Raw genomic sequence first — 23,609 nt, 5'->3', positions numbered from 1 at the left:
AGCCACATAACCGAATTTGAGACATGACTCCATAATTCACTGGCTGTGTGACCCAGGGCAAGTCCCCAAACCTCTCTGAGTCTCAGCTTCCTGATCTGGAACAGAAGCTAATACTTATGTTCAAAGACTCAAACATACATGGACAAACAACCAAGTTCTTAGTAGGGGCTTGATTATTATATCCCCAAAGCAATCTCCTGCCTTTCTCCTGATTCTTCCTGTGATGTGGGACCTTTGTGTCCAGGGGGCCCCCGTAGACAGGGCCATGACCATTTTAGGCAGCAAAGAGGAGCTTTCTCATGGTTACCTGGGATCTGGTTTAGGTACCTGCAGCCAGGGTTAGGTTCTGGGATTCTGGGAAGCTCTAGACACTCAGGATGATCCAAAGGCTCATGACCTCGCCAGGTACCGGTGTGTAAGTGACCAGGCAATCCCCTAGGAGATGTCTGTGGAGTCCTCCAATGGAAATCAGTGCACCTTGGGAGGAAAGAGACCCACCCCCAACCCCCACTCAATCCTAGTTCATACATTCATTCATTCATTCTTCCACTGTTGTATTTCCAGAATAAGTGTTCAATAAATATGTGTTGGAAGAACAAAATTATTCCATACATTCAACAAACATTTATGAGTGCCTACTGCTCTTAGCCCTGTGCTAAAAGATGGTGTACATAAAGTAAATGGCCTTGACAGCCTCCTCCCAAGGTCACCCAGAGTGCCTCTAAATCTTCCCAGCTCTTCCCACTCTCACCCCAGCTTCCCCCCTGGTTGCCAGGCTCCAAGCATCAGGACTTTTTCCAGAATTGAGGAAATGCCCAAGCACCTCATGCGTCATGGGGTCTGGGAAGGCTACACCTCCACAGCCACAACTCTGCAAATCCTCCCCGTCTTTCAGGCCCCCTCCTCCAGCAACTCTTCCCCATCTCTCTCAAACCCTCAGACACAGCCATCTCCCCCTCCCAATGCCCTATATCTACCTGGGGTTATACCTGAAGATGACAGCAGGTGGCGCTAAGACTCCCTTCCCCCCGGCGCTGGACTGGCCTCCAGACCCCACCTCCTTTATTCCCCAGCAGGGACAGGAATGGACTCTGTGACCTCTAAATGACTCCTCTCCTTCCTGCTGGCTTCTGCCATGAGGCCCAAGGAGACTCCAATTGCTCCTGCAGGCCCCGTGTTGTCTTTCCCTGGTGGGTGGGGGTGGGGGTCCCTAGGGGCCAAGCTGCAGCTGGTGGGGCGGGGCGAGGCCAGGCAGGGTGGGGCGTAAAGCAGCTGCCAGCAGAGGAAAAGAAAAAGAAAGGAGGAGAGAGAGACAGAGACAGAGAGAGAAGAAAAAGGACAGAAAGAGAGAGGTGCTCTGGTTCCCAGGCTCCTATCCCAACCAGGTGGAGGTCCCAACTGAGGCTCACCTCAGGAAAAGGTATGTGGCTGAGGAAACAGATGGGGCTCAGGGAGTGTCAGCCTGCCAAGCAGAGCAGGCCTAGGGGTACTGAGGGGCTGGCCAGTTAAATTCCGCTTCTCAGCAAGAACCTCTGAGCCCCCTTTCATCTCACCCCTTCCAAGGTGACCAAGTAGAACTTTGGTCCAGAAGTCTCTAGGATAAGCCCTGAATTTGCACCAAGCTCTTTCCATCTCTGGGCCTCAGTTTCTTGATCTAAAAGGGGGAAGAGGGGAGATCTTGAAGACGGTTCTGTGAGATAACTTTGAAAGGTGTTCCCTTTCCAAAAAAGATTAGTCCTTCCAGGGGCCTCTGGAAGACCAGAAGTCCTTTAAGATCCAAAGGAATGATCCCCTAATGGTGGAATTTCAGACAGTGGGGAGAGGGGCTCATTTAGAGAGATGCCCCCACCCCCTCTGCACCCTTCCCCTACCATCAAGCGTTCTGGGGCAATGCCTCTCTCTTTAACCTTGTTTCTCTGACTGGGATTCAGGATGGGGAGTGTCACGGGGTGGAGGTAGGCAGCTTCCCTACTTGTCATCTGAGAGAGAGTGGTGGGTGCAGGGTGAAGGCATTTCTCTGGCACTCCAAGATCAGAAAAGAAGTGGATTGGGTAGAATGGTGTGTGGGACCAAGGTAGAGACAGTAGTAGGTATATGGATGTCCCCAATGTAATGAGGGAGGGGTCATCCAAACCCTTTTATTGACTTTGGCTGCTTGCCACAGCTCCAAAGCCCCCTGCACTTTAGAGTCATTAGTTCACTCACTGATCATAGCATTCATCCAGGCCAGAATGGGGGGTGGGGAGGCTGGAGCCACTCCTACCTCACCCTGCTCTTAGGAAGAGATTGTTCCAGATTGTTCTCTAACTGGGGAGGAGCTGGCATGGGCAAATTCTAGGTTCTCAGGGATCTCAGGATGGCAGAGTTCACTTTAGGTGGGGAGACAATTGTGTCAAGCACCGGTTTAGGAGTCAGATCAGCCCGTGTTCAAATCCTGGCTGTGCTGTGAGTCCTTGGCAAGTCAAGTAACCCCTCCAAGCTTCAGTGTCCTCCTGTGCAAAATGCAACAGCAGAGCACGGCCTCATAGGTGAGAAGTAGGCCACATAACACAAATAAAGCCCTTCGCACAACATCTGGCACCTAGTAGATGCTCACTATTACTCTCCTTACGGAATAAAAATGGTGGCCCCAAGAAGGGGAAGGACTGGCGGAGGGTCACAGAGGTAGGCCCTCCAGTGTGTCAGAGCGCTCACTCTCTTCTCGGCTCCACCGTAAACGCTGAGCACCTATTGTATGCACCCCAGCACCTACCGGGCACTCTACCCCTACTGTGATTGCTCCCCTCTGCTCCCTCCGGTCCCAGCCAGCAAGACCTCGGGTCTGGGATGGAGTGAGGGTTGGGGACCCCCAGGCGGAGGTTGGGGTGGGGCACAGAGGGACACATCTCTGTGCCACTTGTCCTCCCTCTCCTTTGTGAAAGGGCAGAGGTAGGGGCCGGGTCATGGCTGTGTGCAGAGGGGAGAGGGGCTGCGAGGCTGGAGTCGAGCACGATGGGGAGTAGAGAACCCCCACTGGGCTCTTGCACCAGCAAGAGGGTGTGAGCGGCCAGGTGGCGAGTCCCGCGGATCCGGAGACCGGTCCAGCGGGGAGTGGGAGCGGGAGGGAGCGGGAGGGGGCGCCCTCGGCCCTCACCCCGCCCTGCTCCTCTCCCCGCAGCGGGGGCACCCCTCCCCCCGGGTGCCCGACGTGGACGCGGCCGCTGCCGCCGCTACCGCCGCCGCCGCCGCCGCCGCCACCGCGCGGGAGTCGTTGTCCGCGGAGCCGACATGCAGGCGGCGCGGGGCGGCGCGGGGCGGCCGGGCAGGGTGGGCCGGGCGGGCCGCGGGCCGGAGCGCGAGCGCCAGCGGCTGCCGGGCGCCAGAGCCGCGTCCCCCTGCGCCGCCCCGGGCCAGCCGGCCGGAGCAGCCGCCATGCACCCCGGGCCGCCCCGCACCGCGCTTCGCCTGTGGCTGGGCTACGTCTGCCTCGCACTGGTGCAGGCGGGTAAGGGGGCCCGGGCGGGGGCTCAGCGCGGGCCGGGCGGCGGGAGTCCTCAGTTCCCTCCCCTGCTCCCCGGGACCCGTCTCTGCCCCTAACCCCACCCCTAGCCTCTTTCCTGCCTTCTTGACCCCCAGACCCGCCCTCCGGCCCCCAAATTTCTTCCCTGCCACCCCAGCCCTGGGGTCTGGGGTCTTGTGATCCTCAGTCCCATTGCCCTGAACCCCAGCCTTTTCCTCAGGTGCCCTAGCTCCCTTCTCTGTCCTAGGGAGCAGCTGAGGACACCAGTCCTCCCACCTTGGGCCTCCCTCCTTGTCCCCAAAGCCCTGCAGGCCAACTCTGCAAAGTCAGAGCAGGATGGGGTCCCAGTGTGTGTGTGAGCATGGGTGAGGGAGATGGGGACTGGTACCAAGGGCACAGGGTGGGTGAGGGTGGCCCCCTGAGCCTGGTGCAGTCAGTATCTGGGCTGCCCGGTGGGGCCCAGCCTCATCCTCACCCACCTCCTCTGAGGGCCTGTCTCTGTCCCTTCTGGCTGTTGTTGCCTCCTTCATCTCTCCCTGTGCCCATCTGTCCGTGGCTCAGTGCTCTCTCTCTCTCTCATTGCTTCCATCTCTGTGTCTGTCTCTGATACCCCACTTGTCTGTTCTCTGGATCTTTGTCTGCCACCACCTGTCTGTGTCCTTCTGTTTCTCTCCGGCTCCGCGTCTGGCTTTGTCTCCTCTTGGGCCTTGGGTCCACTCATCTGTGGGGTGAGGGGTGCTGCTCAGGCCCAGGTCTTCCCCTGTCGGCATACAGAGGCCCCTCTCCTAAAAGGTTCTTCCCTCTCTGACCCCCACAGTCCCCATCACTCCCCCTCCTACTCCCTTCTCAACTGACCCCTTCATCCTCTTCCCACATCCACAAGGCCCTACCCAATACTCTCGACTCTCCACTGAGGGCCCTGCTCTGAGTGACTCCATCATCCCCTGCCACCTCCCCACCTGCCTTTTGGAGCTGGCAGAGTGTAGAGAAGAGGCTCAGAGAGGCCCTTCCCCAGGCTTCATTCTGCCTGAGTCACCGCAATACAGAGTTCCTCTCCTGTTCCTCACTCCCTTCCCAGGGCTTGCCCCAGCCTGGCTCTTCTCGACCTCTGGGTCTTTCTTCTTTTCTCAAGGTCACTCACTTGACAGTGCAGTACTGTAGATAGAGCACTGGACTGGGAGTCCTTTTGACTGCTTTTCATCTGACTAACCTTCAGCTCCCGCAACCCTGGCCACCTATGTCTTCCCTTTCCTGGTGGCTCCACCTCTTACCGCCCCTCCTTTAGATCTGGCCCTGGTCCAGGCCCATCCGTTTTAGCTTGGACCCCTGGTAGGGCCAGTTGTGGCCAGCAGGGGCTCCCACCCTGGACACAAGGGGCCTGAGGCCTCTCAGGCCTGGCCCTGCAACAGCTAAGGAACAGGCCCATGTGCCAACCCCATGGAGGCCTTTGTTTCTTCCTTTCCACATTGCATGGCCTTCCCCAGACTTCCACTTAGGAGACAGTGGGCCTGGGCCTCGCAGCAGAGGATGCTCAGGCTCAGGTGCCTCCCCACCCCTAGACAGCCCCTCGGCCCCAGTGAATGTCACGGTCAGGCACCTCAAGGCCAACTCCGCAGTGGTGAGCTGGGATGTCCTGGAGGATGAAGTTGTCATCGGATTTGCCATCTCTCAGCAGGTAACCCTCTGGGAGGGAAGAACACATCAAGATAGTACTGGTGGGTGGGGGAGGAGGAGGTGCAGAAAGAAACAGGAAAAGGAACGAGGAGCAAGAAAGACAGGCAGAAAGTTGCACATATGGTTTGAAAAGGGGGGCCCCAGAGAGAATCAGTCAGTGAGTCAGGCCTCCAGAGCCTTTGTTTGGAATCCGGCTCCAGTTCTCATAGATGTATGGCTTTGGGCAACTTCCCTAACCTCTCTGACCTGTCTCGTCTTGTAAAATGGAGATATTGGTAACTGCAGAGATGATGGAATGCATCAGGAAAATTCTGTACGCCAAGAGCTTAGCATGGTAGCCAGGTGGGCCCGTTATCACCCCTGGAGAGGCAGCAGAGTGGGGTGCTGACTAGGCACTGAAAACAGGGCTGGCTCTTGCCTTGGCAGAAGAAGGACGTGCGGATGCTGCGCTTCATCCAGGAGGTGAACACCACCACCCGCTCGTGCGCCCTCTGGGATCTGGAGGAGGACACGGAGTACATTGTGCACGTGCAGGCCATCTCCATTCAGGGCCAGAGTCCAGCCAGCGAGCCAGTGCTCTTCAAAACTCCGCGCGAGGCGGAGAAGATGGCCTCCAAGAACAAAGGCAGGCCGGGGTCACTGTTAGGAAGGGACGGGGTGGGGTGAGGGTAGGTCAGGGCCAGAGTAGTGGTGGTTGAGGAAAGCACTGAATCCCCCGTCCTTCCCCCCACGCCTCCCCCGCACTCCACCACTGCCTAGTTAAGCAGGTACCTGAGAGGAAGTCACTCTGGTGACTCAAGACAATGGCCATCTCTCAGCAGGTAATTGAGGTATATAAAGTCTCAATTCTGGATTAAGTCTTATCGCTGCCACCCCAAGTATCCATCAGCATATTCTCGAACCTCGTTTTGTTAGATGTGTGGGCACCTATAGAAATAAGCGCTAATAGCTTGTGGCTGGGGGAGGGAAGGAGCCCGGACCGAGTGCCTGTCTCCCCGCAGATGAGGTGACCATGAAAGAGATGGGGAGGAACCAGCAGCTGCGGACAGGCGAGGTGCTGATCATCGTCGTGGTCCTCTTCATGTGGGCTGGTGAGTCTGGCCTCCAGCCCCACTGCACTTACCCTCTGGGAAACGGACGACCTGACCAGACCCCTCGTCTCCCAGAAAGGAAGGAAAGGGGCTTGGCGAGAGCTAAGAGGTCAGAAGTCTCTAAGTCCTGCCTGGGCCAGCTCTGGGGACCAGATCTCTAACTCAGCCCTCACACATACACACACACACACACACACACACACACACACACACACAGAGGATTATATGAGCACATGTCCTTCCCCTCACTTAGGCTCCTGGTGGTGACACATCCGTGGCCCCTGTGTCTTCTGGCCACGGCACAGCAGCCTCTCCTCCCTCTTCGGGATGTGCTTCAGGCCTGGGCAGCTCAGGCTTGGGACACGCTCTTAACACAACTCACCCTCTGGACTGGCTCTGAGATGCCTCCGGAAAGCCTCCCCAACCCGTTCACTAGACTGTCCCTCCTGCCTCGGTGACCCACAGCCCACTGTTTGCCCCTCTCTTTAGCCCTTCTTAGATCAGTTAGTTGGGCTTATTGCTCTCTCTTTTCCCACTTGTCTGTGAGCTCCCTGCGGATAAAGATCAAATTTCATTTTTGTACTCAACTCAACGAGCATTTTCTGAACAGCCACTTCATTCCAGATAGTGCATTCCAGGTAGGACGACAGCTGCGACTAAGAAGCTCAGTCTTCTTAGTGCTTGCAAGGAGCTCACTCTGGGAGAAGCCAGGCCCGTCCCTAACTATAATGCAGTGTGATGAACGCTACAATAGTACCATGTATGGGAGCAGAGGAGAGGGAATTCATTCCGGGGCTAGGAATCAGGAAAAACACAAAGAGGAGCTAACATGGGATTCGAGCTTTGAAGGATGAAAAGAAGTTCACCAGGCAGCCAAAAAAAGGAAAGGTGTTATGGACACAGTGTGTTCAAGAAATAAATGAAGCTCAGTCTGACTCAGTGCAGCTGCAAAGGTAGAAAGAGAGAAGGTAGAAAGTGGAGCGTAAAGGATGATGAGGCTGGACTGGAGTCTGTTTTGAGGGATTTGAACGCCATGCCAAAGCTGTATTAGCATGGTGGTCGAGAGGGCAGGCTCTACCACCTGAAGCATTTGGGGAAAAAATGTCCCAAATGGAAAAATAGGCACTCGGGGGTTGGGGGGGGGAAGCAAGAAAAACAAAGGATTGTACAAAAGAGGAGGTTCACTTATGGTGTATTATTAGACTTGCCACATATAGTATTTACATAATCGTAACAATATAAACAGACTGAATTAACCCAAAATTGTGATATAATTCTGTGAGGATGATGGGGAAGGAAACAGGGGCAGTTGTTGGGGGTTACCTACCACAGTGGGAAGTCAGCAGATAATAATATCTAAAGCAGAGAGGTCAAGAAATAGCACTTTACATCAATTATAGCAGTAGAAATGGGGACGACACCTACAAGAATTGGAGGTAGCTGCCTTGATGCTATCTGACTTTCAACAACTCTTATGCTCTGTATTATTAGTTTGATAACAATAAGCATTTGGCAGAGTGCAGGCCCTGGAGTACACATCCCAGCTCCACCCCTGAGCAACCTTGATTAAGTTATTTAAGCTCTGCATCTGTGTCCTCACTCCTTAACTGGGGACACTAATAATAGGGACCCTCATGGTGCTGTGAGGCCCAACCCAGCAGCAGTGAAGGGGCTGGCTAGTAAGGGGACCGGTGGCCGCAGGAGCCAGAGGCGAGAGGCAGACTTGCAGTAGTGCAGGTGAGAGACCGTCTGGAGCTCGGTACCTAACAAGAGCTCATGGGAATGCAGCAAGCCGCAAGCTCTCCCACTGCTCTCCTTTGTTCCCCCAGGCGTCATCGCCCTCTTCTGCCGCCAGTACGACATTATCAAGGACAATGAACCCAATAACAACAAGGAAAAAACCAAGAGTGCATCAGAAACCAGCACACCCGAGCACCAAGGCGGGGGTCTTCTCCGCAGCAAGGTGAGGGCAAGACTTGGGTGTGGGTGGGCGGCCCCCTGGCTCACACACCGGGAGTCCCTGGACCACAGAAGGGGTCAGTGGAGGGCCTGGCATGGCTACAGCTGAGCAGAGCCAAGCTTGGCCACTGCCTGTGTGACCCAGGGGACTCTGCAAATTGATTTTGGATCCTCTGCTTTTGCAGGGTGCCAGGGGCCAGTGGGAGCTAAATGAAAAACAAAACACACAAAGGCAGCGAGTGGGGAGGGCAGAATTTTTGGTTGGTGTGGGACAAGAAGAGAGGGGCCTCTGAGCTCATTTCTGCTTCTGCTGTGCTGTGTGTGTGACTTTGGGCAGGTGCTTCACCTCTGTACCTTCATTTCCTCTTCTGTAAAACAGATATGAAACCTTTTCAGTGCTTGCTCTGAGCAGCCCAGAAGAAAGACAGGAGAGAATGTAAGAGGATCTCACGGTCTTGACGATGATTGTCTGACAAACATCTGGCTCTCTCTGCATTTCCTCCTCCCTCCATCTTCTTACACCTCTGGCTTGCTGTCCTCTCTCTTGGCTTCTCTTTCTGGCGCATTTTCCTGAAGGCTCTTATTAACCCCCATCTCCAGAAGCACCTCAACAATGTCAGTGGCTGAGGCTGTGCTCAGAGGCAGATCTGCAGGATGTGAGAACCAACCAGTGGGATGGCTCTGCTGGGGGTGGACTGGGTACCAGGGGCCGTGGATCCAGGACCCGGTCTTGGCCATCCAGCTGAGTGAGGCCGAAGGCTGGGATTGAGAAGGCAGAGACAAGACATCCAGGCAGGGCTACTCCTTTCCTTCCTCACGGGACAAGAGTCTGGCTTTTAGACTGCAGCCCTGCTGTACCCTTCCTTCTCGTTCTGTTTCCAACCTTGCAAGAAGTCTATTCAATTACCCCGGCCGCTTTTCTCCTTTTTCTCCTCCCAGTTTCCAAACATGCCCTTGGCGAACATCATAGAAGCGTGACAGCCTGTCTGCAGGGAGAAGGATTTCATTTTTCTTCTCTGCTGGTCCCCAGGCCCACAGGCACAGGGAGAGGGAGGACTGCAGTGGAGGGGGAGGTATGGCTAGCTGCACTGTTATCCCTCTCCCCCATGTCCTAGTCTGGTGAAGGAGGCTGAACTACAAACCCAAATTCTGCAAAAAATAAACAAGCCACAAAACTCAAAGGCCTGGCCCCATTCTGGAAAAGGCAAAGCTGCATGAGACACAGCCTTCTCTCTGCCTCCTCTCGTCTCCTGGACTGGCTTCCTCTCTGAGAAAACGCACAAAGCTCTTGGGAGATGACAAGCACCTAGATTGACTCAAGCTGTCTTTTAGACCAAGACCCATCAGGGAAGCCGTGGGGCTGCCTGCGAGGCAGGGTCATGGCTGCCATCAAACCTTTTCTGGATCCAGCCATCAAGGACTTGTTTGTGGCATGATGCACAACTTTGTGAGTGAGATGTTATCTGTTTTGTCTCTTTTTGAAAACACAATCGAAGGGCTTCACTCCAGAGGGCAAAGGGATTCCGAGCTGTTTGCCTGCATCCTCTGGTCTTCTTTGGCCCTTACGTTCTTTGACTGTAAGACCATCAGTCTGGGGTCTTACGTAGGAAAGAGACCTGGAAGGTACTGGCCCCGTTCCTTTAGGAAACGTCTCTTGGAGTTGTGCCAGTGCTGACTTGGCCAACTGGAAAGGTACGTCCACGTGGGACATGCTGGGGGCTGCACAGTCACCCACTCGGGAGCCGAAGCTACTGGAAGGCAGGCCTGAGCCATTCACAGTCACAGCAGTCCTGGCCCCTGGGGTCTCCATATCTTGCCATCTCATCCAGAGTTCTGTGAAAGCTACCCAAGGTCCTCATGTCCTTCCCTAGAGCCTGTGTGGTGTGAGGTGACAGGTCTCTCTCCACTGCCCCTTTCTGGTTAAAAAAAAAAAAAATGGTGCTTGATAAGGGAAGGCAGACCCTTCCCTAGGACTGACAAGTTACGGCTGCTGAATGCCTGCTCAGGAAGAGATGGACGTCTGCATCTTCCAGGGGTGGCTAAGGACAGGAGTATGGGAGAACTGCGCCTAGCACAAGCCTGGCACACAGTAGGCGCTCTGTGAATACCTGTTGAACTGAACAAGAGCAATAGCCCCAAGCCAGAGAGCTGAAAGCCATCACCCAATGACCGCCCCTTCCTTCCGGTCTACAAGAGCTCTCATGGCGGGTCAGCCACCGCTCTGTTTTGCCGAGTATGGAGCACAGGGAGGAGAGACAGGGTACCGGGCAGATGTCAGCAGTACTAAGGGCTTCCTCATGGGAGGGCATGAGGCTCCACTCATTGTCTTGTGACTTCCATCCCTGCTGAATGGGGCTGCAAGGCCACGGCTCCTTAGGGGAGAGGTCCTTACCTCTGATCCAGTTAGAGCAATAACCACTTTTTAAACGGAAAATAAAAGACAAATGAAAAGGCACATCCTTGTCTTCTGGTAAATGCCCAAATGTTGCCCTCTTTTTCTGGCAGTTGGCAGCCAGTCAGTTCTCTCTCCATTTTGGCCTGCAGTTTCTTAGGGACATGCCTGCCAGCCAAGCTGGAGTTGGAAGGGAAATCTCGAACAGATGGGGATGCACGTGTAGGAGGAGAAAATAGCTGCTCCATCGTCCTATTACTGAGCCCCCCCCCACACCCCCACCAAACCCAAGCTTGGGCTGCCGAACCACATAGGTATGCAGGCTGGGGCTCAGTTTTGAAAACAAAGGGTTTCCCTTTCCATGGAGGGGTTGGGTGCTTTCCCTGGCCAGAGGAATGCAGTCCTGTTTCTCCAAGGGGTGAGGAGGGAAGTGGAGGAATTACAGAGGCTGCGGCTCAGTGTTTGCAGCATGCTGTTCTGGGCTGTTAAAGGAACATCACTATGATCCCAACAGCAGACTGAAAGGTAGAGTAATGATACCATTAGCCAATGAGCAACCCAGTAAATGGGGCACCTCGAACGTTTCCATCAGAGCCAGCAAGAGTTTGAAGAGAAAATGTCAGGTGAGTGGGGCTTAGGGTAGGCTGTTCTGGAAAGTTCCAAAAGCAGGTGGTCTTAGAGGCTGATAAGAAAGTGGGGAATTCTGTATGCTAATTGTAGCATACAGAACTCTAAGCCAGACCCCAGAGGTACTTCCCAGGTCCTCGGTGTCCGCATAGTGCCAAGTGATGAAGCAGCCCCACCAGCAGCAGGGACAGACAGGCGGGGTACGGGGAGCATTGCTTAATGGGAGTTTCCTGCCTTCTCCTTATCTGTGCCTGTAGTGCATCAGCCGAGGGTGTGAGGGGTGAGGAGCGAACACCACCCTTGGCTTAAACCCCATTCCCTTTAATTACCTCTCTACACCACCAGGTTCTTTTACGACTGAGCTTTTCCTCAATCAAGTGTAGTTGCACAGAACCTTACAGCTGTAGCTTGGGATGGAGTCCTTTCTTGACCACTCAGATCCACAGATTCCTCACAGACAAAGTCTTTGAGAGACCTGACTTGCAGACCACAGTAGGCCTGTGGGAGGAATGCAGGACTGAGAGGCGGGAGACCCTGCCTTGTAACACAGGTAACACCTCAGGCCAGCTACATGGGGTGAGGTGGAGTGGGGACACTGGTTTCCTCATCTGTCAAGAACAAAGGGGTAAGAACAGAAGATTCCCGCACCCCACCTACCACCTAGACTAGGAGCTGAGGGGCTTCCTCATAGGAACAAGAGGGAAACCTCAGGGTCTGGGGAGTGTTTCTATGGGGGCAGGAGTCCTTTTCTCCTAATCCTGTCCCCTCAACCCTCAGCTTTTCAGTTTAGGCCTCCTATAGAATCCACTTTTAAGATCCTTAATTCAACCATTTACGGAAATATGTAACATCTAAGCAAACATCATGTGATGTTTTAGGCTTGTAATTTCTCACCACCTTTAAACCTATTTCCGTTTTTGGATTTTGCTTTTATGAGTAGCCTCCAAGAACAAATTGTTACACAAATGGGAGACCCTCCTCCCCAGCTCCAGCCCCACCGAGCTCCATCAGTGTTATATTCCCAAACCCTCAAGTGTTACTTGAAGCTAAATTGAAGATCATTGTATACAAATAATTCCTTAATGATACATTTCAGGATTATCACGTGGACGGCTTTGAAGATTGTCCAAATGATTACATTCCACCCTCTTCTCAATGGGTGCTGGGGAGGGTCAGATTTTCTGTCTACAGCATGTTCCAGTTGTCGTAGGGGGAGGACAGATGGAGACGACTGACAAGGCAGGAGCTTGTTCATTAAGGAATTCCACCACTGACCAGCTGGTACTTCCTCTGACAAGTGGAAATTTTTTTCCCGACAGGTGCTCTGGCACAAAGTAAGCATACCTTAGAATCAGCTTAGGACTATCATTGTTTTCTCTTAGAAATGCAGGACAACACTCAAGAGCAAGGAACTCAGTTTTCTAGTTTTAGATGCTTGGGGTTTTACTTTCTACAAAGCTCAAAACAGGAGAATGTTTTAGAGAATGGTTAACAAAGGGGAAGGGACACCACCATTTCAGAGAATCCAGCCTGCTCTTTGAAATCTTTGATGCCTACAGTAACACATTGCTGAAAAGGAAATAAGCAATTACTGGGTGAAGGGTCATCTCCCTGACAGGAACACAATGGGTATGGATAGGTCAGGAGGACCTCAGATTCCAACAATACCAAACAGCTGAGAATTTAGCAAATTTATATTGAACCTTGTGCTTGAACTGTAAAATATACACTAGACAAAATTTATAGAACAGCAGCACAGAGAGCCTGTCCAAACATGTTGCCACACATTTTCTCAGCACGAGTTGAGACTTAAAAAGCATTGGCTAATATAAGTGACAAGCTATTATTGCCTTTCCTTTCATCCTTATTCCTGGGGGTAAGTCTAAGAAGCTTAGGTTCATAAAAGGGATCTAAGGAACACTGTGTCTCCCACACCTACCCACCTTCACCCCAGATTCTAGGAGCACTTTCTGGAGAAGTGAAGAACAAGCATCAATTTTGTACTATCAATTCTGGTTTCACATGCCTCTTAAAGGGACAGTGCCCCGGGTTAGCTCAGCTTCTTCCTTAATCAGTGTTGGCTCTGGAGAGGCAGAAGAGGCACAGAGGTCAACCCCACAAACATGGGAAGGAACGCGAAGCAACGTCTGTCTGATCGGGCTGAACCATTGCTCCCTCTGCAAAAACAGCAGCACAGTGATATTTCAGGCTCTCCACATGTCAGCCTCCTGACATGCACTCTATGTAGCTGCAAATCCCAATCAATCTCAACATTTCTTAACTGCTGGAACGCCTTTCTCAACACTGTAATTTACCCTCAAAAGAAGAGGGAGCACGCACCCTCGCCTCCCAGTACCACATTCAACTAACTGCCGCCCCCTCCCACACCCCAATACCTACCTACACGAAGATGAAGAAACCCTCCTTCAAAGCCCGCAACAGACGGCCACAGCACATATGCCACTGACAAGAACTTTTATTTCTTTTTAATGACATTAAACACAACTGCTACAGGGAAAAAACATGATAAAGAGGAGGCACCAAACTTCAGTTTCATAATTGATCCTGACAACTCAAGTAAATCAGGGCCTGAATTAGATGCCAAACTACAGGTTATTTCAGGCTCTTTACATACAAGTAAACTATATAAATAGCACATTTTTACTCTGCTTTGTCAAGACCCTTGTGGTGAGAATGTCGTCACAGATGAAGAAAACTAGGTAGGCAGTTAAATGCACGTAACATAAAATACAGTAAGAATTCCACATGAAATATTTGAGGCCAACACCAAATATGATATGCAGCTTTAAAAACAGGTTAAAACTCCAGATTTCACCCACTACCATCTTTAAGGTGAACATGCCTGATAATGAGTTTTCTTTGGCTTTGTTTTTTCTCCTTAAAGAATACCATGTTAATCGCTAGAGAACAGTTCTCTCCTCCCCCAGTCCAACAGATTTAATTAAGCTGCTAACGCTTTGGAAAAACAGAATTATTTGAGCAAAGAGGAAATGTGATTGTCACATTTTATAGTTAACCCGTCACTCATTTGATTTGGCAAAGACGACGCTCCCATTATATGGTGAAACTTAGATCCTCCTGTAACAGGAAGGCAAGAACACACGTCTTAGATTTCTGCAAAACGCAGTGCCTTCACTCCTTGGGTTATCTATGGGGAACTAGACAGCTGCAGTGCTTGTTATTCCAGCTACAATTAACTATCTATGCTATGGTTCCAAAGGCAGATGTATGTATACTTGTCTCACTGCATCAACTTAATTTAGGGAAACCAGGAGAAGTGACTGCTGTACTAAATGACAACTGAAATAACAGATTTGACTCTTGCCCTTAAACAGAACTTCATAGCATCTTGGTCCCAGAATTAAACCCAATGTCCATGGAAAAGAGAATCCTTGACTGAATAATAACAGTAAATACTTAGGGACATCCATCTAAATTTATGGGTGGCTTGAATGACCAAGCTTTTCCCAAGTCAGTTTCTAAAGCAGGGTGGGATATTTAAGATGGGTTACTCACAAACAAAAACGGGGCTGATGAAACAAACCAGACAGAGGCAGCCAGCCCAACACCACAGGCTGTGCTACAGCAACTATGTACAACCTTCACAGAGAGTGAACAACAATAGCATGGATGCTGGACTACAAAATCTCCGAAAAATGTCTAGAGCTGTCTGTAAATAAAGAATAACAAAATCCTAAGACATCCATTAAGATGGTTGCACAAAGTCTGTCAACTTGGGTTAACACCAAACCTGAAGCTCAGGTAATGCTTTTGTGCACAGTATTAATCACAACTATATCAGACCAACTTTAGTGGTTTTGTGAAACTGCATCAGAAGTTTGACCAAAGGAGACAGTAGCACCCAGGGGCTGAAGGCACCTCTTGCTGACTAACGGAGACAACAGAGAGCCTCTCCAAAGTCTCTCCCACAGGATGGAGGCTCACTGACTAACACATCACCTCAGACTATAAGTTCAGGGTCAGTACATGAAACTGAAAACCAATTGATAACTCAGTAACATTGGCTTTATGGCCTGTCCTGGAGTCAAGACCCTGGGTGGGCAGCTCTTCAATAAAGAGTCAGAAGACTGTTCTTAAGAGGCATATCTGTGTCTAACAGGCAGAACCCTAGAGAGCACAATGGTCACTGGGGGAAAAAAGGAAAATCCTTGAACAAAGGCGGAGAAGACAATCAGTCACAAGACCACAAGTCAACAGCAGTTGGTCAGCTGTCTTTTGTCAGAGTTAAGGTGTGTATGATTTGTAAATACTATTGTGCAAAGTAAATTTGATGAAGAATGAAATAAAAGCCAAAAAATAAGGCCAGCTAGTAGGTACTAAAAGGAGAGGAGAAGATTTATGATTTTAATTTGTCCTTTTAACAGGATTTTTGTCCTACTCCATCCTACTTCAAATGTCTTGGATTACCAACTTTAAAATACTGACAGGTATTCAGAGATTCAAATAAACACGTAAGAGGGGTTGTTAAAAGTGACTTGTATCCATTTATAAGTCATGAGCAATAATTAACACTGGCTTGCAACCTGAAAAGAACCTCTTCCTTACAGGAGATTAAAAGATGATTTCTTTTGGGCACCAGTAGACTTCACCTCTACATAAAGGTGGGTGTTTTGCTTGAACCTGGTGTTTTGGCTTAATGCTGGGCTTCAGGAGGCGGCCACCTTCAATTTAAAGAAAAAAAAACTGAATCAACTTAACACTGCTTAAACACATACACACACACACACATACACACACGAATGAAGGTCTTTATACAAAAAATTCAAGTTGGCAATGGGCATTTCCAAAAGGTGACAAGTTCTTTAAATAAAAATCTTATGAAAAATAAAATTCAAAATCTGCAAAGCACAAAACAGCAGAAGATGATGAGATGCTGCTCTGGACAGGCCCCTAGATAGGGACCTTCATTGCTGATGGGATGAAACGAATGGACTGTACTGGATATCGGGGAGACACTGGAACCGTTGGTGGCTTCGCTTGTTCTTGTCAACCCACTGAGTCAGACTGTATCTTTCCAGAGGTTTCTGTCGGAACCGGGCGTAGTTTCTATCAGGAGAGAGGGAAAGCAAAAACAGGAAAAATGAGGGTTTCAGTTGGTATGACTATTATTTTACAACTATTTTAAGAATATCATTACTTTAAGAAATAGGATATTAATTTTATGTTTCAATTCTCACAATTTTATACTATTTTATTTATATGAAAGTCACATTATAAGTGCTATTTCCTTCCGACTTCCAAAGCCACCTAATTTCCATACAGGTATTATAGTGATATGTGCCATACACACAAATGTTCCATGAAAACCTAATGTATAATATATGATAATACTTAAGTAGGAAAATAGTATTGTCTCCCTCTAGAAACATTTAGAACAGGATTTATATTTCATTGCTTGCATCAGACCTGTGCCTCCAACAGGACTCATTGTCTGACACAGCTCAAGGTTGCTCAGGACACAGCAGTTAAAATTAGAAGAAAATTCCCAGAGAAGGTAAGTCATCATGTGAGTATTACGTTGCAAGTTTAGAGACTGAAAAATTAATAGACTCAATTTCTTCAGAGTCTCCTTAGTCATGTGCTGGTCATTGAGATAATTTGAGCCCATTCTCAACCCCAGCTGTTCCTAATAACCACCTGGGATGCTTTTTAAAGCTATAGATTCTTGGCCCCTCCTACCCCCCAGACTTAATGACTTAGAATCCCTGGAGTCAGAGCCTGGACATCTGTATTTTTAGACATCTCCACAGGTGATTATGAGGAACAGCAGGGGTTGAAAATAATTGTAACAGTACCCGACATTTATCTAGCCCTATATGAAAACACTTGAATTCTTTAAACAACTCATCTCATTCAATGCTAATGACAATCCAGAGAAAAGCACTCATTAACTCCTTGTCCGAGTAGGGAAACTGAGCCTCAGGTTAATAATTTGCCCAAGGTCATAGAGTGGAGTAAATAAAAGAGCCTAGATTTGAATTCACATCTGACTCCAGAATTTAATAATGATTATACTATATACTGTCCTTCTGAGAAGTGCTATCATTTTGGCAACTAGAAGGGAAACGAGTGTAAAGAACCTGAGATGGGAGCACGTCTGACATATTTGAAAAATAGCAACGAAGGCAGCAGGGTGACTAGAGCCGAGTGAGCAAAGCACAGAGTAGGAGCTGAGGTTGGTGAGCTAACCATGTCAGCCAGGCCATGTTACTTGTAGGGGATCATGAAGATGGGAAGATGTGAGATGGGAAGCCACTAGAAAATTTTGAGCAAAGAAGAGACTCTGACTTATGCCTTAAAAGAATCTCTTTGGCAGCTGAGTTGAGAATAGTAGACAGGCAAGGGCAGAAGCACAAAGAGCATTTAAGATCTGCAATAATCCAGGTGAAAATGATGCAAAACGGTCAGGTTTGGGACATATTTTGTATGTAGAGCTTGTAGGACTTGCTAATGGACTGAATACAAGTCAAGAGAGAAAGGAATCAAAGACACTCCAAGGTTTCTGAGTAATTGGATCAAAGTAAATCTGTAAAATCACACTGCATCAATACAGAAGACTTTAGAACAAGAAAGGAAGGCCCTTTGAAATCAATTAGTCCAACATCTTAATTTTACTAATTCAAGGACCAGAGAAGTAAAGTGACAAGGTCAAAAATCATACAGCTAATTAAAAATTGCAAAGCTAGTATTCGAACCCAGGTTTCCTGAATTTCAGGACGGTTCTTATTCCATTTATACTGTATTGCTTCTTTTCCCACCTCTGGAATTAAACAACAGTTATAACCCTAACTCCCCTCCACATGCCTTCTGTACCATCCTACCCTCTTCATCCTCCTCCTAATTACCCACTCACCGCGTGGTGAGGTCCGAAGGATGCGGCCATTTGGGGTTATGCATATGATGAACGTGATCTACCAAGGCACACAGCTCCTTCAAGGTACCTGCGACACAGAGGGATCCATGGTTAGGAAGCAGCTCAGTGAACTACCATGTCAGCTTAGCATGTGCTTTCAGAGAAAGAAAACAGGCACTGTTCCTAATATTATCTACTTACTATTATCACAAGCAGCACAAAAACTACAAGCCAGAGACTGAAAAATTAATAGAGAGGGGAGTCTGCTCTTGGATGATGATGATGATGATGATGAAGCAATAAGGACAGCCACCATTCATTTATTCATCATTGATTAGCTCCTAAAATGTGTGAGGAACTTAACTGGTCCCTAGAATATAGTGATACACAAGACACTGTATCTGCCCTCAATAAAGTTACTATAGGAGACAGGCGATACCGAAACTTGTGATATATGCAGTGACAGGAAAAATCCAGGCTGCTATGTGAGCACAGAAACTAGGGATTGGGGATTAGAGAAAGCCCCTTCCAGGGGAAGTAAATTATAAGTGAGGATCTAAAGAATGTACAGAAGTTAATGAGGCAAAGAGTGGTGGGAGGTAGGGGTGTCTAAGAGAAGTAGCTAATACAAAGGCCTAGAGACACAAGACAGCAAAATACATTCGAGAAACAAAAGAAGTTGAGAATGGGGGCGGGGAGGGTGGAGGCTTGTTGCTAAACAAGAAAAATTGCTGGAGGCAATTTCTCAAACACCTGGGAGTCTGGCAAGGCACTATTAAGCACTTAACATATTATCTTACTTAATTCTAAAAATATATCTTACATGGAGATAGATGTTATTAACATCATTTTAGAGATGGAAAACTATAGCTCAGGGAGGTGAACTTGCCTTAAACGCTTATTAAACTGTACTCAAAACTAGCTCCTGTTTGTCTCCAGCTTTTGCCACTATTTGATGATGCTAATTTTGCACAAAAGCAGAAATTACTGTTAGAGAGAAAATAATTTCCCCAGACCAGTGGGTCTCAAATTTTAACATGCATCCTAATCAGCTGAAGGTATTACAAAACAGATGGCTGGACCCCAACCCCAGAATTTCTGATTCTGCAGGTCCTAGCAGGACCTGAGATTTTGCATTTCTAACAAATGCCCCAACGATGCTGATGCTGCTGGCCTGGGAACCAACCATGGTTAGAAAACCCCTGCCCTAGACAGTGGCGATCTTTCTTTCAGCCAGTTTACATATTATATTTCTCATTACCTTGTCTACTATGCTCTTAGGAACCAAGAGCAGTAGGCTACTGACCGTCTTTTCCAGCTCTGATAAAAAATCTTTCTTTTAGGACCAATTTAATTCATTTGAAGTCTCAAGGAGCCAAGCTGTGTAGAAAAAGTATATTCTTTGGAGTTAGGCAGACCTGAGTTAAAATTCCAATCCAGCCACTAGCTAGCTCTTTGACCCTGGGCAAATCATTTTACTTCTTTTAGTCCCATTTTACTCATCTAGGAAATGTGGACAACAATCACATTTAGCTTGAAGTTGAATATTAGGAACATAGTACATAAAAGACCTAGCATATTGCCTGGCACACAGCTGGTGTGTAGTTAGTGGTAGCTATTACTATGGTGTTACAGCCTCAGGCCTATGTTAGTTTGCAATGAGTATTCAAATTTTATGACAATCAATCACCTATTTGTAAGGAAAAATGCTTATTAAATGGATCAATCTAAATATAAACTATGACACTCAGCAGAAATTCTCTAAGCATAATGAGATGATACTTTTCAGGAAAAATTTATAGATTCATTACATTAAAAATTTCTGTGCAGTTAAAATAAAAAAAGCACAACTAAGGATAAAATAAGACAACTAACAAAATGAAAAATACATCTGAAAGATAATTGGCAAAGGTTTAATGTCCTTATTCTACAAAAATAAGTCTCCTCATAAAACAAAACAGGTCAAGGACATGAATAGACAATTCACAAAAGCAAGACAAGTGATCAATAAACACAATGGAAAGATGTTCACTCTCACTAATATGGAAAGAAAACATACTAATCTCACTTCTTGATAAGGAAATATAAATCAGAAATGAATTTTCTCTTTAAGAAGGGAAGCAGCTTCTGATTAGAAAATCCCTTGCCTACTATATTTGTTTGGCTAAAATCAAAGTTCTTGATTCAAATTGCCTTTCTTATACCCTACTTTCACATCACTAAAACCCCATTCCCTCTAGCCCCCACAAAGGTCATTGCAGTGGGAAGAGAAAAAAAAATCAGCTTTGTAAGAATTTCAAGACAGTTTTTCTGTTGAAGCATCACCAAAGGAGGGCTGGCAAGATACGAAAATTCTGGTGTCCAGTCTCAGAATGAAACAAGATTATCTGTAGACCATGTCCTTCAGCTCACTCATCTCTTACCCCCTAGATTCTATTAAAAAATTGCCCTGCGGGACAGCCCGGTTGCTCAGGCAGTTGGAGCTCTGTGCTCCTAACTCCGAAGGCTGACGGTTCGATTCCCACATGGGCCAGTGGGCTCTCAACCACAAGGTTGTCAGTTCAACTCCTCGAGTCCCACAAGGGATGGTGGGCTCCGCCCCCTGCAACTAAGATTGAACATGGCACCTTGAGCTGAGCTGCCGCTGAGCTCCCAGGTGGCTCAGTTGGATGGAGTGCGTCCTCTCAACCACAAGGTTGCCAGTTGGACTCCCGCAAGGGATGGTGGGCTACATCCCCTGCAACTAGCAACAGCAACTGGACATGGAGATGAGCTGCACCCTCCACAACTAAGACTGAAGGGACAACAACTTGACTTGGAAAAAGTTGCCCTGCAGTGGAAATGTAATGGCTGCATGCAGTGTCAAAGGGGTAGTAGATGGGTAGATGGGGAGGGGGGTGTTATCACTGTGTGAGGGACATAAATGATAAATGTTTAACTATTACATTGTTTTGTACACCTGAAACTAATAAAAAAAAATTTGCCCTGATGATAGAAACTAAAGGTATATTAGAAACCTCCTACAAAGATACTTATTCACTTCAAACTAAAAGAAGAAAGACTGGTCAATGAGGCCCATGGAGGCTTCAAGTATTCAACTGCTAGGAATCATAATCTAGCAGCAGCAACTTACACAGAGCACACACCATGTATCAGGTACCGTCCTACGTGCGTCACACATATTAACTCACTTATTTATTCCTTTTAACAATCCTAAGTGGTAGTTTCCCCATTTTACAGACAAAGAAACTGAAGCACAGAGAAGTAAATGTTCAGGTTCACACAGCTAATGACAGAGCTCAAATTCCAACAATACCTTGGATTGAGATTCCTTAAAAATTTTTCTGGGACTGAAAACAAGAAATATAACAGTGTATCTCTTGTATACCCAGTTGGTACCTGAGCGCTGAGTAAACAAGGCTCAATAATTAGGTCTCAGCTCATACATCAAAAAAATGTTTTCATTAGCACTGAGAATTTACTGATGGACTATGGTAACTCTTATTATTACTAAGACTTAATAATCTAGAGATAATGGAGCTAACATTTATCAAGCATTTATTACCATGTTTCCCCGAAAATAAGACCTAACCGGAAAATAAGCCCTAGCATGATTTTTCAGGATGACATCCCCTGAACATAAGCCCTAATGCGTCTTTTGGAGCAAAACTTAATATAAGACTGGGTCTTATTTTCGGGGCAACACGGTATGTGCCAGGCACTTTGCTAACTGCTTTGCATGTATCCTGTCATTTAATCCTAACAGCCACATGGGGCAAACACCATAATCTCCATTTCATTCATGAGTAAAGGGAAGCTTAGAAAAGATACTCATCTATCATCTAGTCTATGGAAAGCCAGGATTCAAACCCATGTGGGGCTAATAATCCAAAAACCTTATTTCAGCTCATAGCTTCATTCTCTTCTTCCTCTAAATTTAGGGATGCTAACAAGAATGGAAACATTTTATTTTGAAGTTTCTCTTCCTTTCACAGTCTCTAACAGATGGGCTTTCTTGGACCAACAATCAACACCATGGGTTTATTTTAAGTTATGGTTAAAAGGTGGTGAAGACTATCCTTTGTTTTTGTGGCTAAGAATGAAAGTAGAAGGAAAAGAAAACTCCCCATATTTCCGGAATGAGATCGGCAATTCATCTAAACCTTAATCTATAAATATGTAGCTGATTGGTTTGGGGGAAAATCCAGTCTAATAAATGTCCTTGATAAGTTAAAAGTGAATCAACTATTATAAAGAAGGAATGACAATGCTGAGTGCTTGCTTTGCCAATGGCCCTTCTGACAGGTTTTATATGGCACCATACTTTGTACCACATGACCCTCCCTATTCAATCAAGTGTAGCACATGATCCAAGAACAGGCAATCTCTCAGCTGACTAAGACCTAAGAGCTGGCCTGGCACCAACAGGTCATTAAATGAATCAATCAGATAACTCTCCTTTGAAATGTGAATGTGAGGTTTAATAATGAGAACCCAAGAGAAAAGAGCACACAGGAAGATACCTAGGAGAACAGACACTTGAGAGAGCTAACAGAGAGCAGCAGAAGTACTAAATCAGCAGGGAAAACCTGAGTAGAGAACAGAAGCACCCGTTTCTGAGGGGGCTTGGCTCTCTGGCTGATTCTTTTTACTATGAGGCCTGGCTATGTTGTTGAACATCTAATCTTCATTTTTTTTCTGTATATGCTTAAACTTAAAGGCCATCACACTATCTCTATGCCATGCCATCAAAAAAAAAAAAAAAAAAAAAAAGCCTGAATACAGGGGGGGAAATAAAGAGGGAAAGAAGAAAATGTGCTATAGGAGTGTAGGCTACTGCTTTTATAAATGGGTTAATAAAATAGGAATAAAAAGGAAAAAAAAATTAAGTAGAATGCAAGAATGCAAATGTGTCACCTCTAGGTCAATAAAACCACAATGATCTATTATAAATCTTGACTGATTTTCCTTGAAGACAAGGCAAAAAAGCAAAAGAAAGATACATGAATTATTATATAACTCATTTCTGAAGTGGTAACTACATAAGGGATATTGAGTGATAAATTAATATCCTCAACAGTAACAGCAAATGCAGAACAAAAATTTACAATCATTGCTGCTTATGACCTTCAGTAAAAGTCGAAGCAGAGACTTCCACTTCTAGTCATGATGCATAGGTTAACCTCCCATTGTAAGCAACTAGAAACTGGCCAAAATATATGAAACAAGTGTTTTCAAACTGCTCAGAATTGTGTGATCCCTGAGGGAAGGAAAACAATTGAGGTGAGCCTTAAATCTTCTTAGAGTCTATAATTTTTCAAAATAAAAAGTTCTTTTTAAATGATGGCAAAAAAAACCAAACCCAAAACAAACAAAAACAAAAAAAACCCCTAAAACATAACACTTAGTAAATAAACAAAAGCAGAGAGACTTCATCAGTAGCAGATCTGTACTACAAGAAACTAAATGGAG

At 47.4% G+C, this 23,609-nt stretch overlaps 2 protein-coding genes across 20 annotated transcripts in view; one reads left to right on the top strand and one right to left on the bottom strand.

Annotated features, from left to right (window-relative positions):
* Positions 1 to 1,291: 1,291 nt before the first annotated feature.
* Positions 1,292 to 10,672, top strand: FNDC5 (fibronectin type III domain containing 5). 3 transcript variants are annotated; one of them, XM_033115716.1, is made up of 6 exons: positions 1,292 to 1,420; positions 5,059 to 5,174; positions 5,600 to 5,798; positions 6,175 to 6,264; positions 8,094 to 8,227; positions 9,163 to 10,672. In XM_033115716.1, the coding sequence occupies exons 3-6, from the start codon at positions 5,615 to 5,617 to the stop codon at positions 9,199 to 9,201; spliced, it is 447 nt and encodes a 148-aa protein (XP_032971607.1). In that variant the 5' UTR covers positions 1,292 to 1,420; positions 5,059 to 5,174; positions 5,600 to 5,614; the 3' UTR covers positions 9,202 to 10,672. The 3 variants fall into 3 exon arrangements, with proteins under 3 accessions (XP_032971607.1, XP_032971605.1, XP_032971606.1); XM_033115714.1 differs by lacking the exon at positions 1,292 to 1,420 and adding an exon at positions 3,338 to 3,484; XM_033115715.1 differs by lacking the exon at positions 1,292 to 1,420 and adding an exon at positions 3,338 to 3,484 and having other exon boundaries at positions 8,603 to 10,672.
* Positions 10,673 to 13,706: 3,034 nt separating this feature from the next.
* The window catches only part of S100PBP (S100P binding protein), a 31,689-nt gene continuing 21,786 nt past the window's right edge, over positions 13,707 to 23,609 (bottom strand). For 14 of the 17 annotated variants that reach the window (XM_033114600.1, XM_033114591.1, XM_033114606.1 and 11 more), the window contains 2 exons: positions 18,138 to 18,225; positions 13,707 to 16,330 (listed from right to left, as the gene is read on the bottom strand). In XM_033114600.1, coding sequence (XP_032970491.1) covers positions 16,189 to 16,330; positions 18,138 to 18,225 — 230 coding nt within the window. In that variant the 3' untranslated portion in view covers positions 13,707 to 16,188. The remainder of the gene's footprint in view (positions 16,331 to 18,137; positions 18,226 to 23,609) is intronic. The other 3 variants (XM_033114602.1, XM_033114604.1, XM_033114609.1) reach the window with 3 other exon arrangements.

The sequence above is a fragment of the Rhinolophus ferrumequinum genome, chromosome 9 (genome assembly GCF_004115265.2).
Source record: "Rhinolophus ferrumequinum isolate MPI-CBG mRhiFer1 chromosome 9, mRhiFer1_v1.p, whole genome shotgun sequence".
NCBI classification, from domain to species: domain Eukaryota; kingdom Metazoa; phylum Chordata; class Mammalia; order Chiroptera; family Rhinolophidae; genus Rhinolophus; species Rhinolophus ferrumequinum.
This window is presented reverse-complemented; position numbering and strand designations above follow the sequence as displayed.

Excerpts from the sequence above, each read along its gene's own strand:
- FNDC5 (XM_033115714.1), top strand. The coding sequence starts at position 3,412 with ATGCACCCCGGGCCGCCCCGCACCGCGCTTCGCCTGTGGCTGGGCTAC. Across the intron at positions 3,485-5,058 it reads CCTCGCACTGGTGCAGGCGG|ACAGCCCCTCGGCCCCAGTG; the intron begins GTAAGGGGGCCC and ends CCCCACCCCTAG. Across the intron at positions 5,175-5,599 it reads GATTTGCCATCTCTCAGCAG|AAGAAGGACGTGCGGATGCT; the intron begins GTAACCCTCTGG and ends TTGCCTTGGCAG.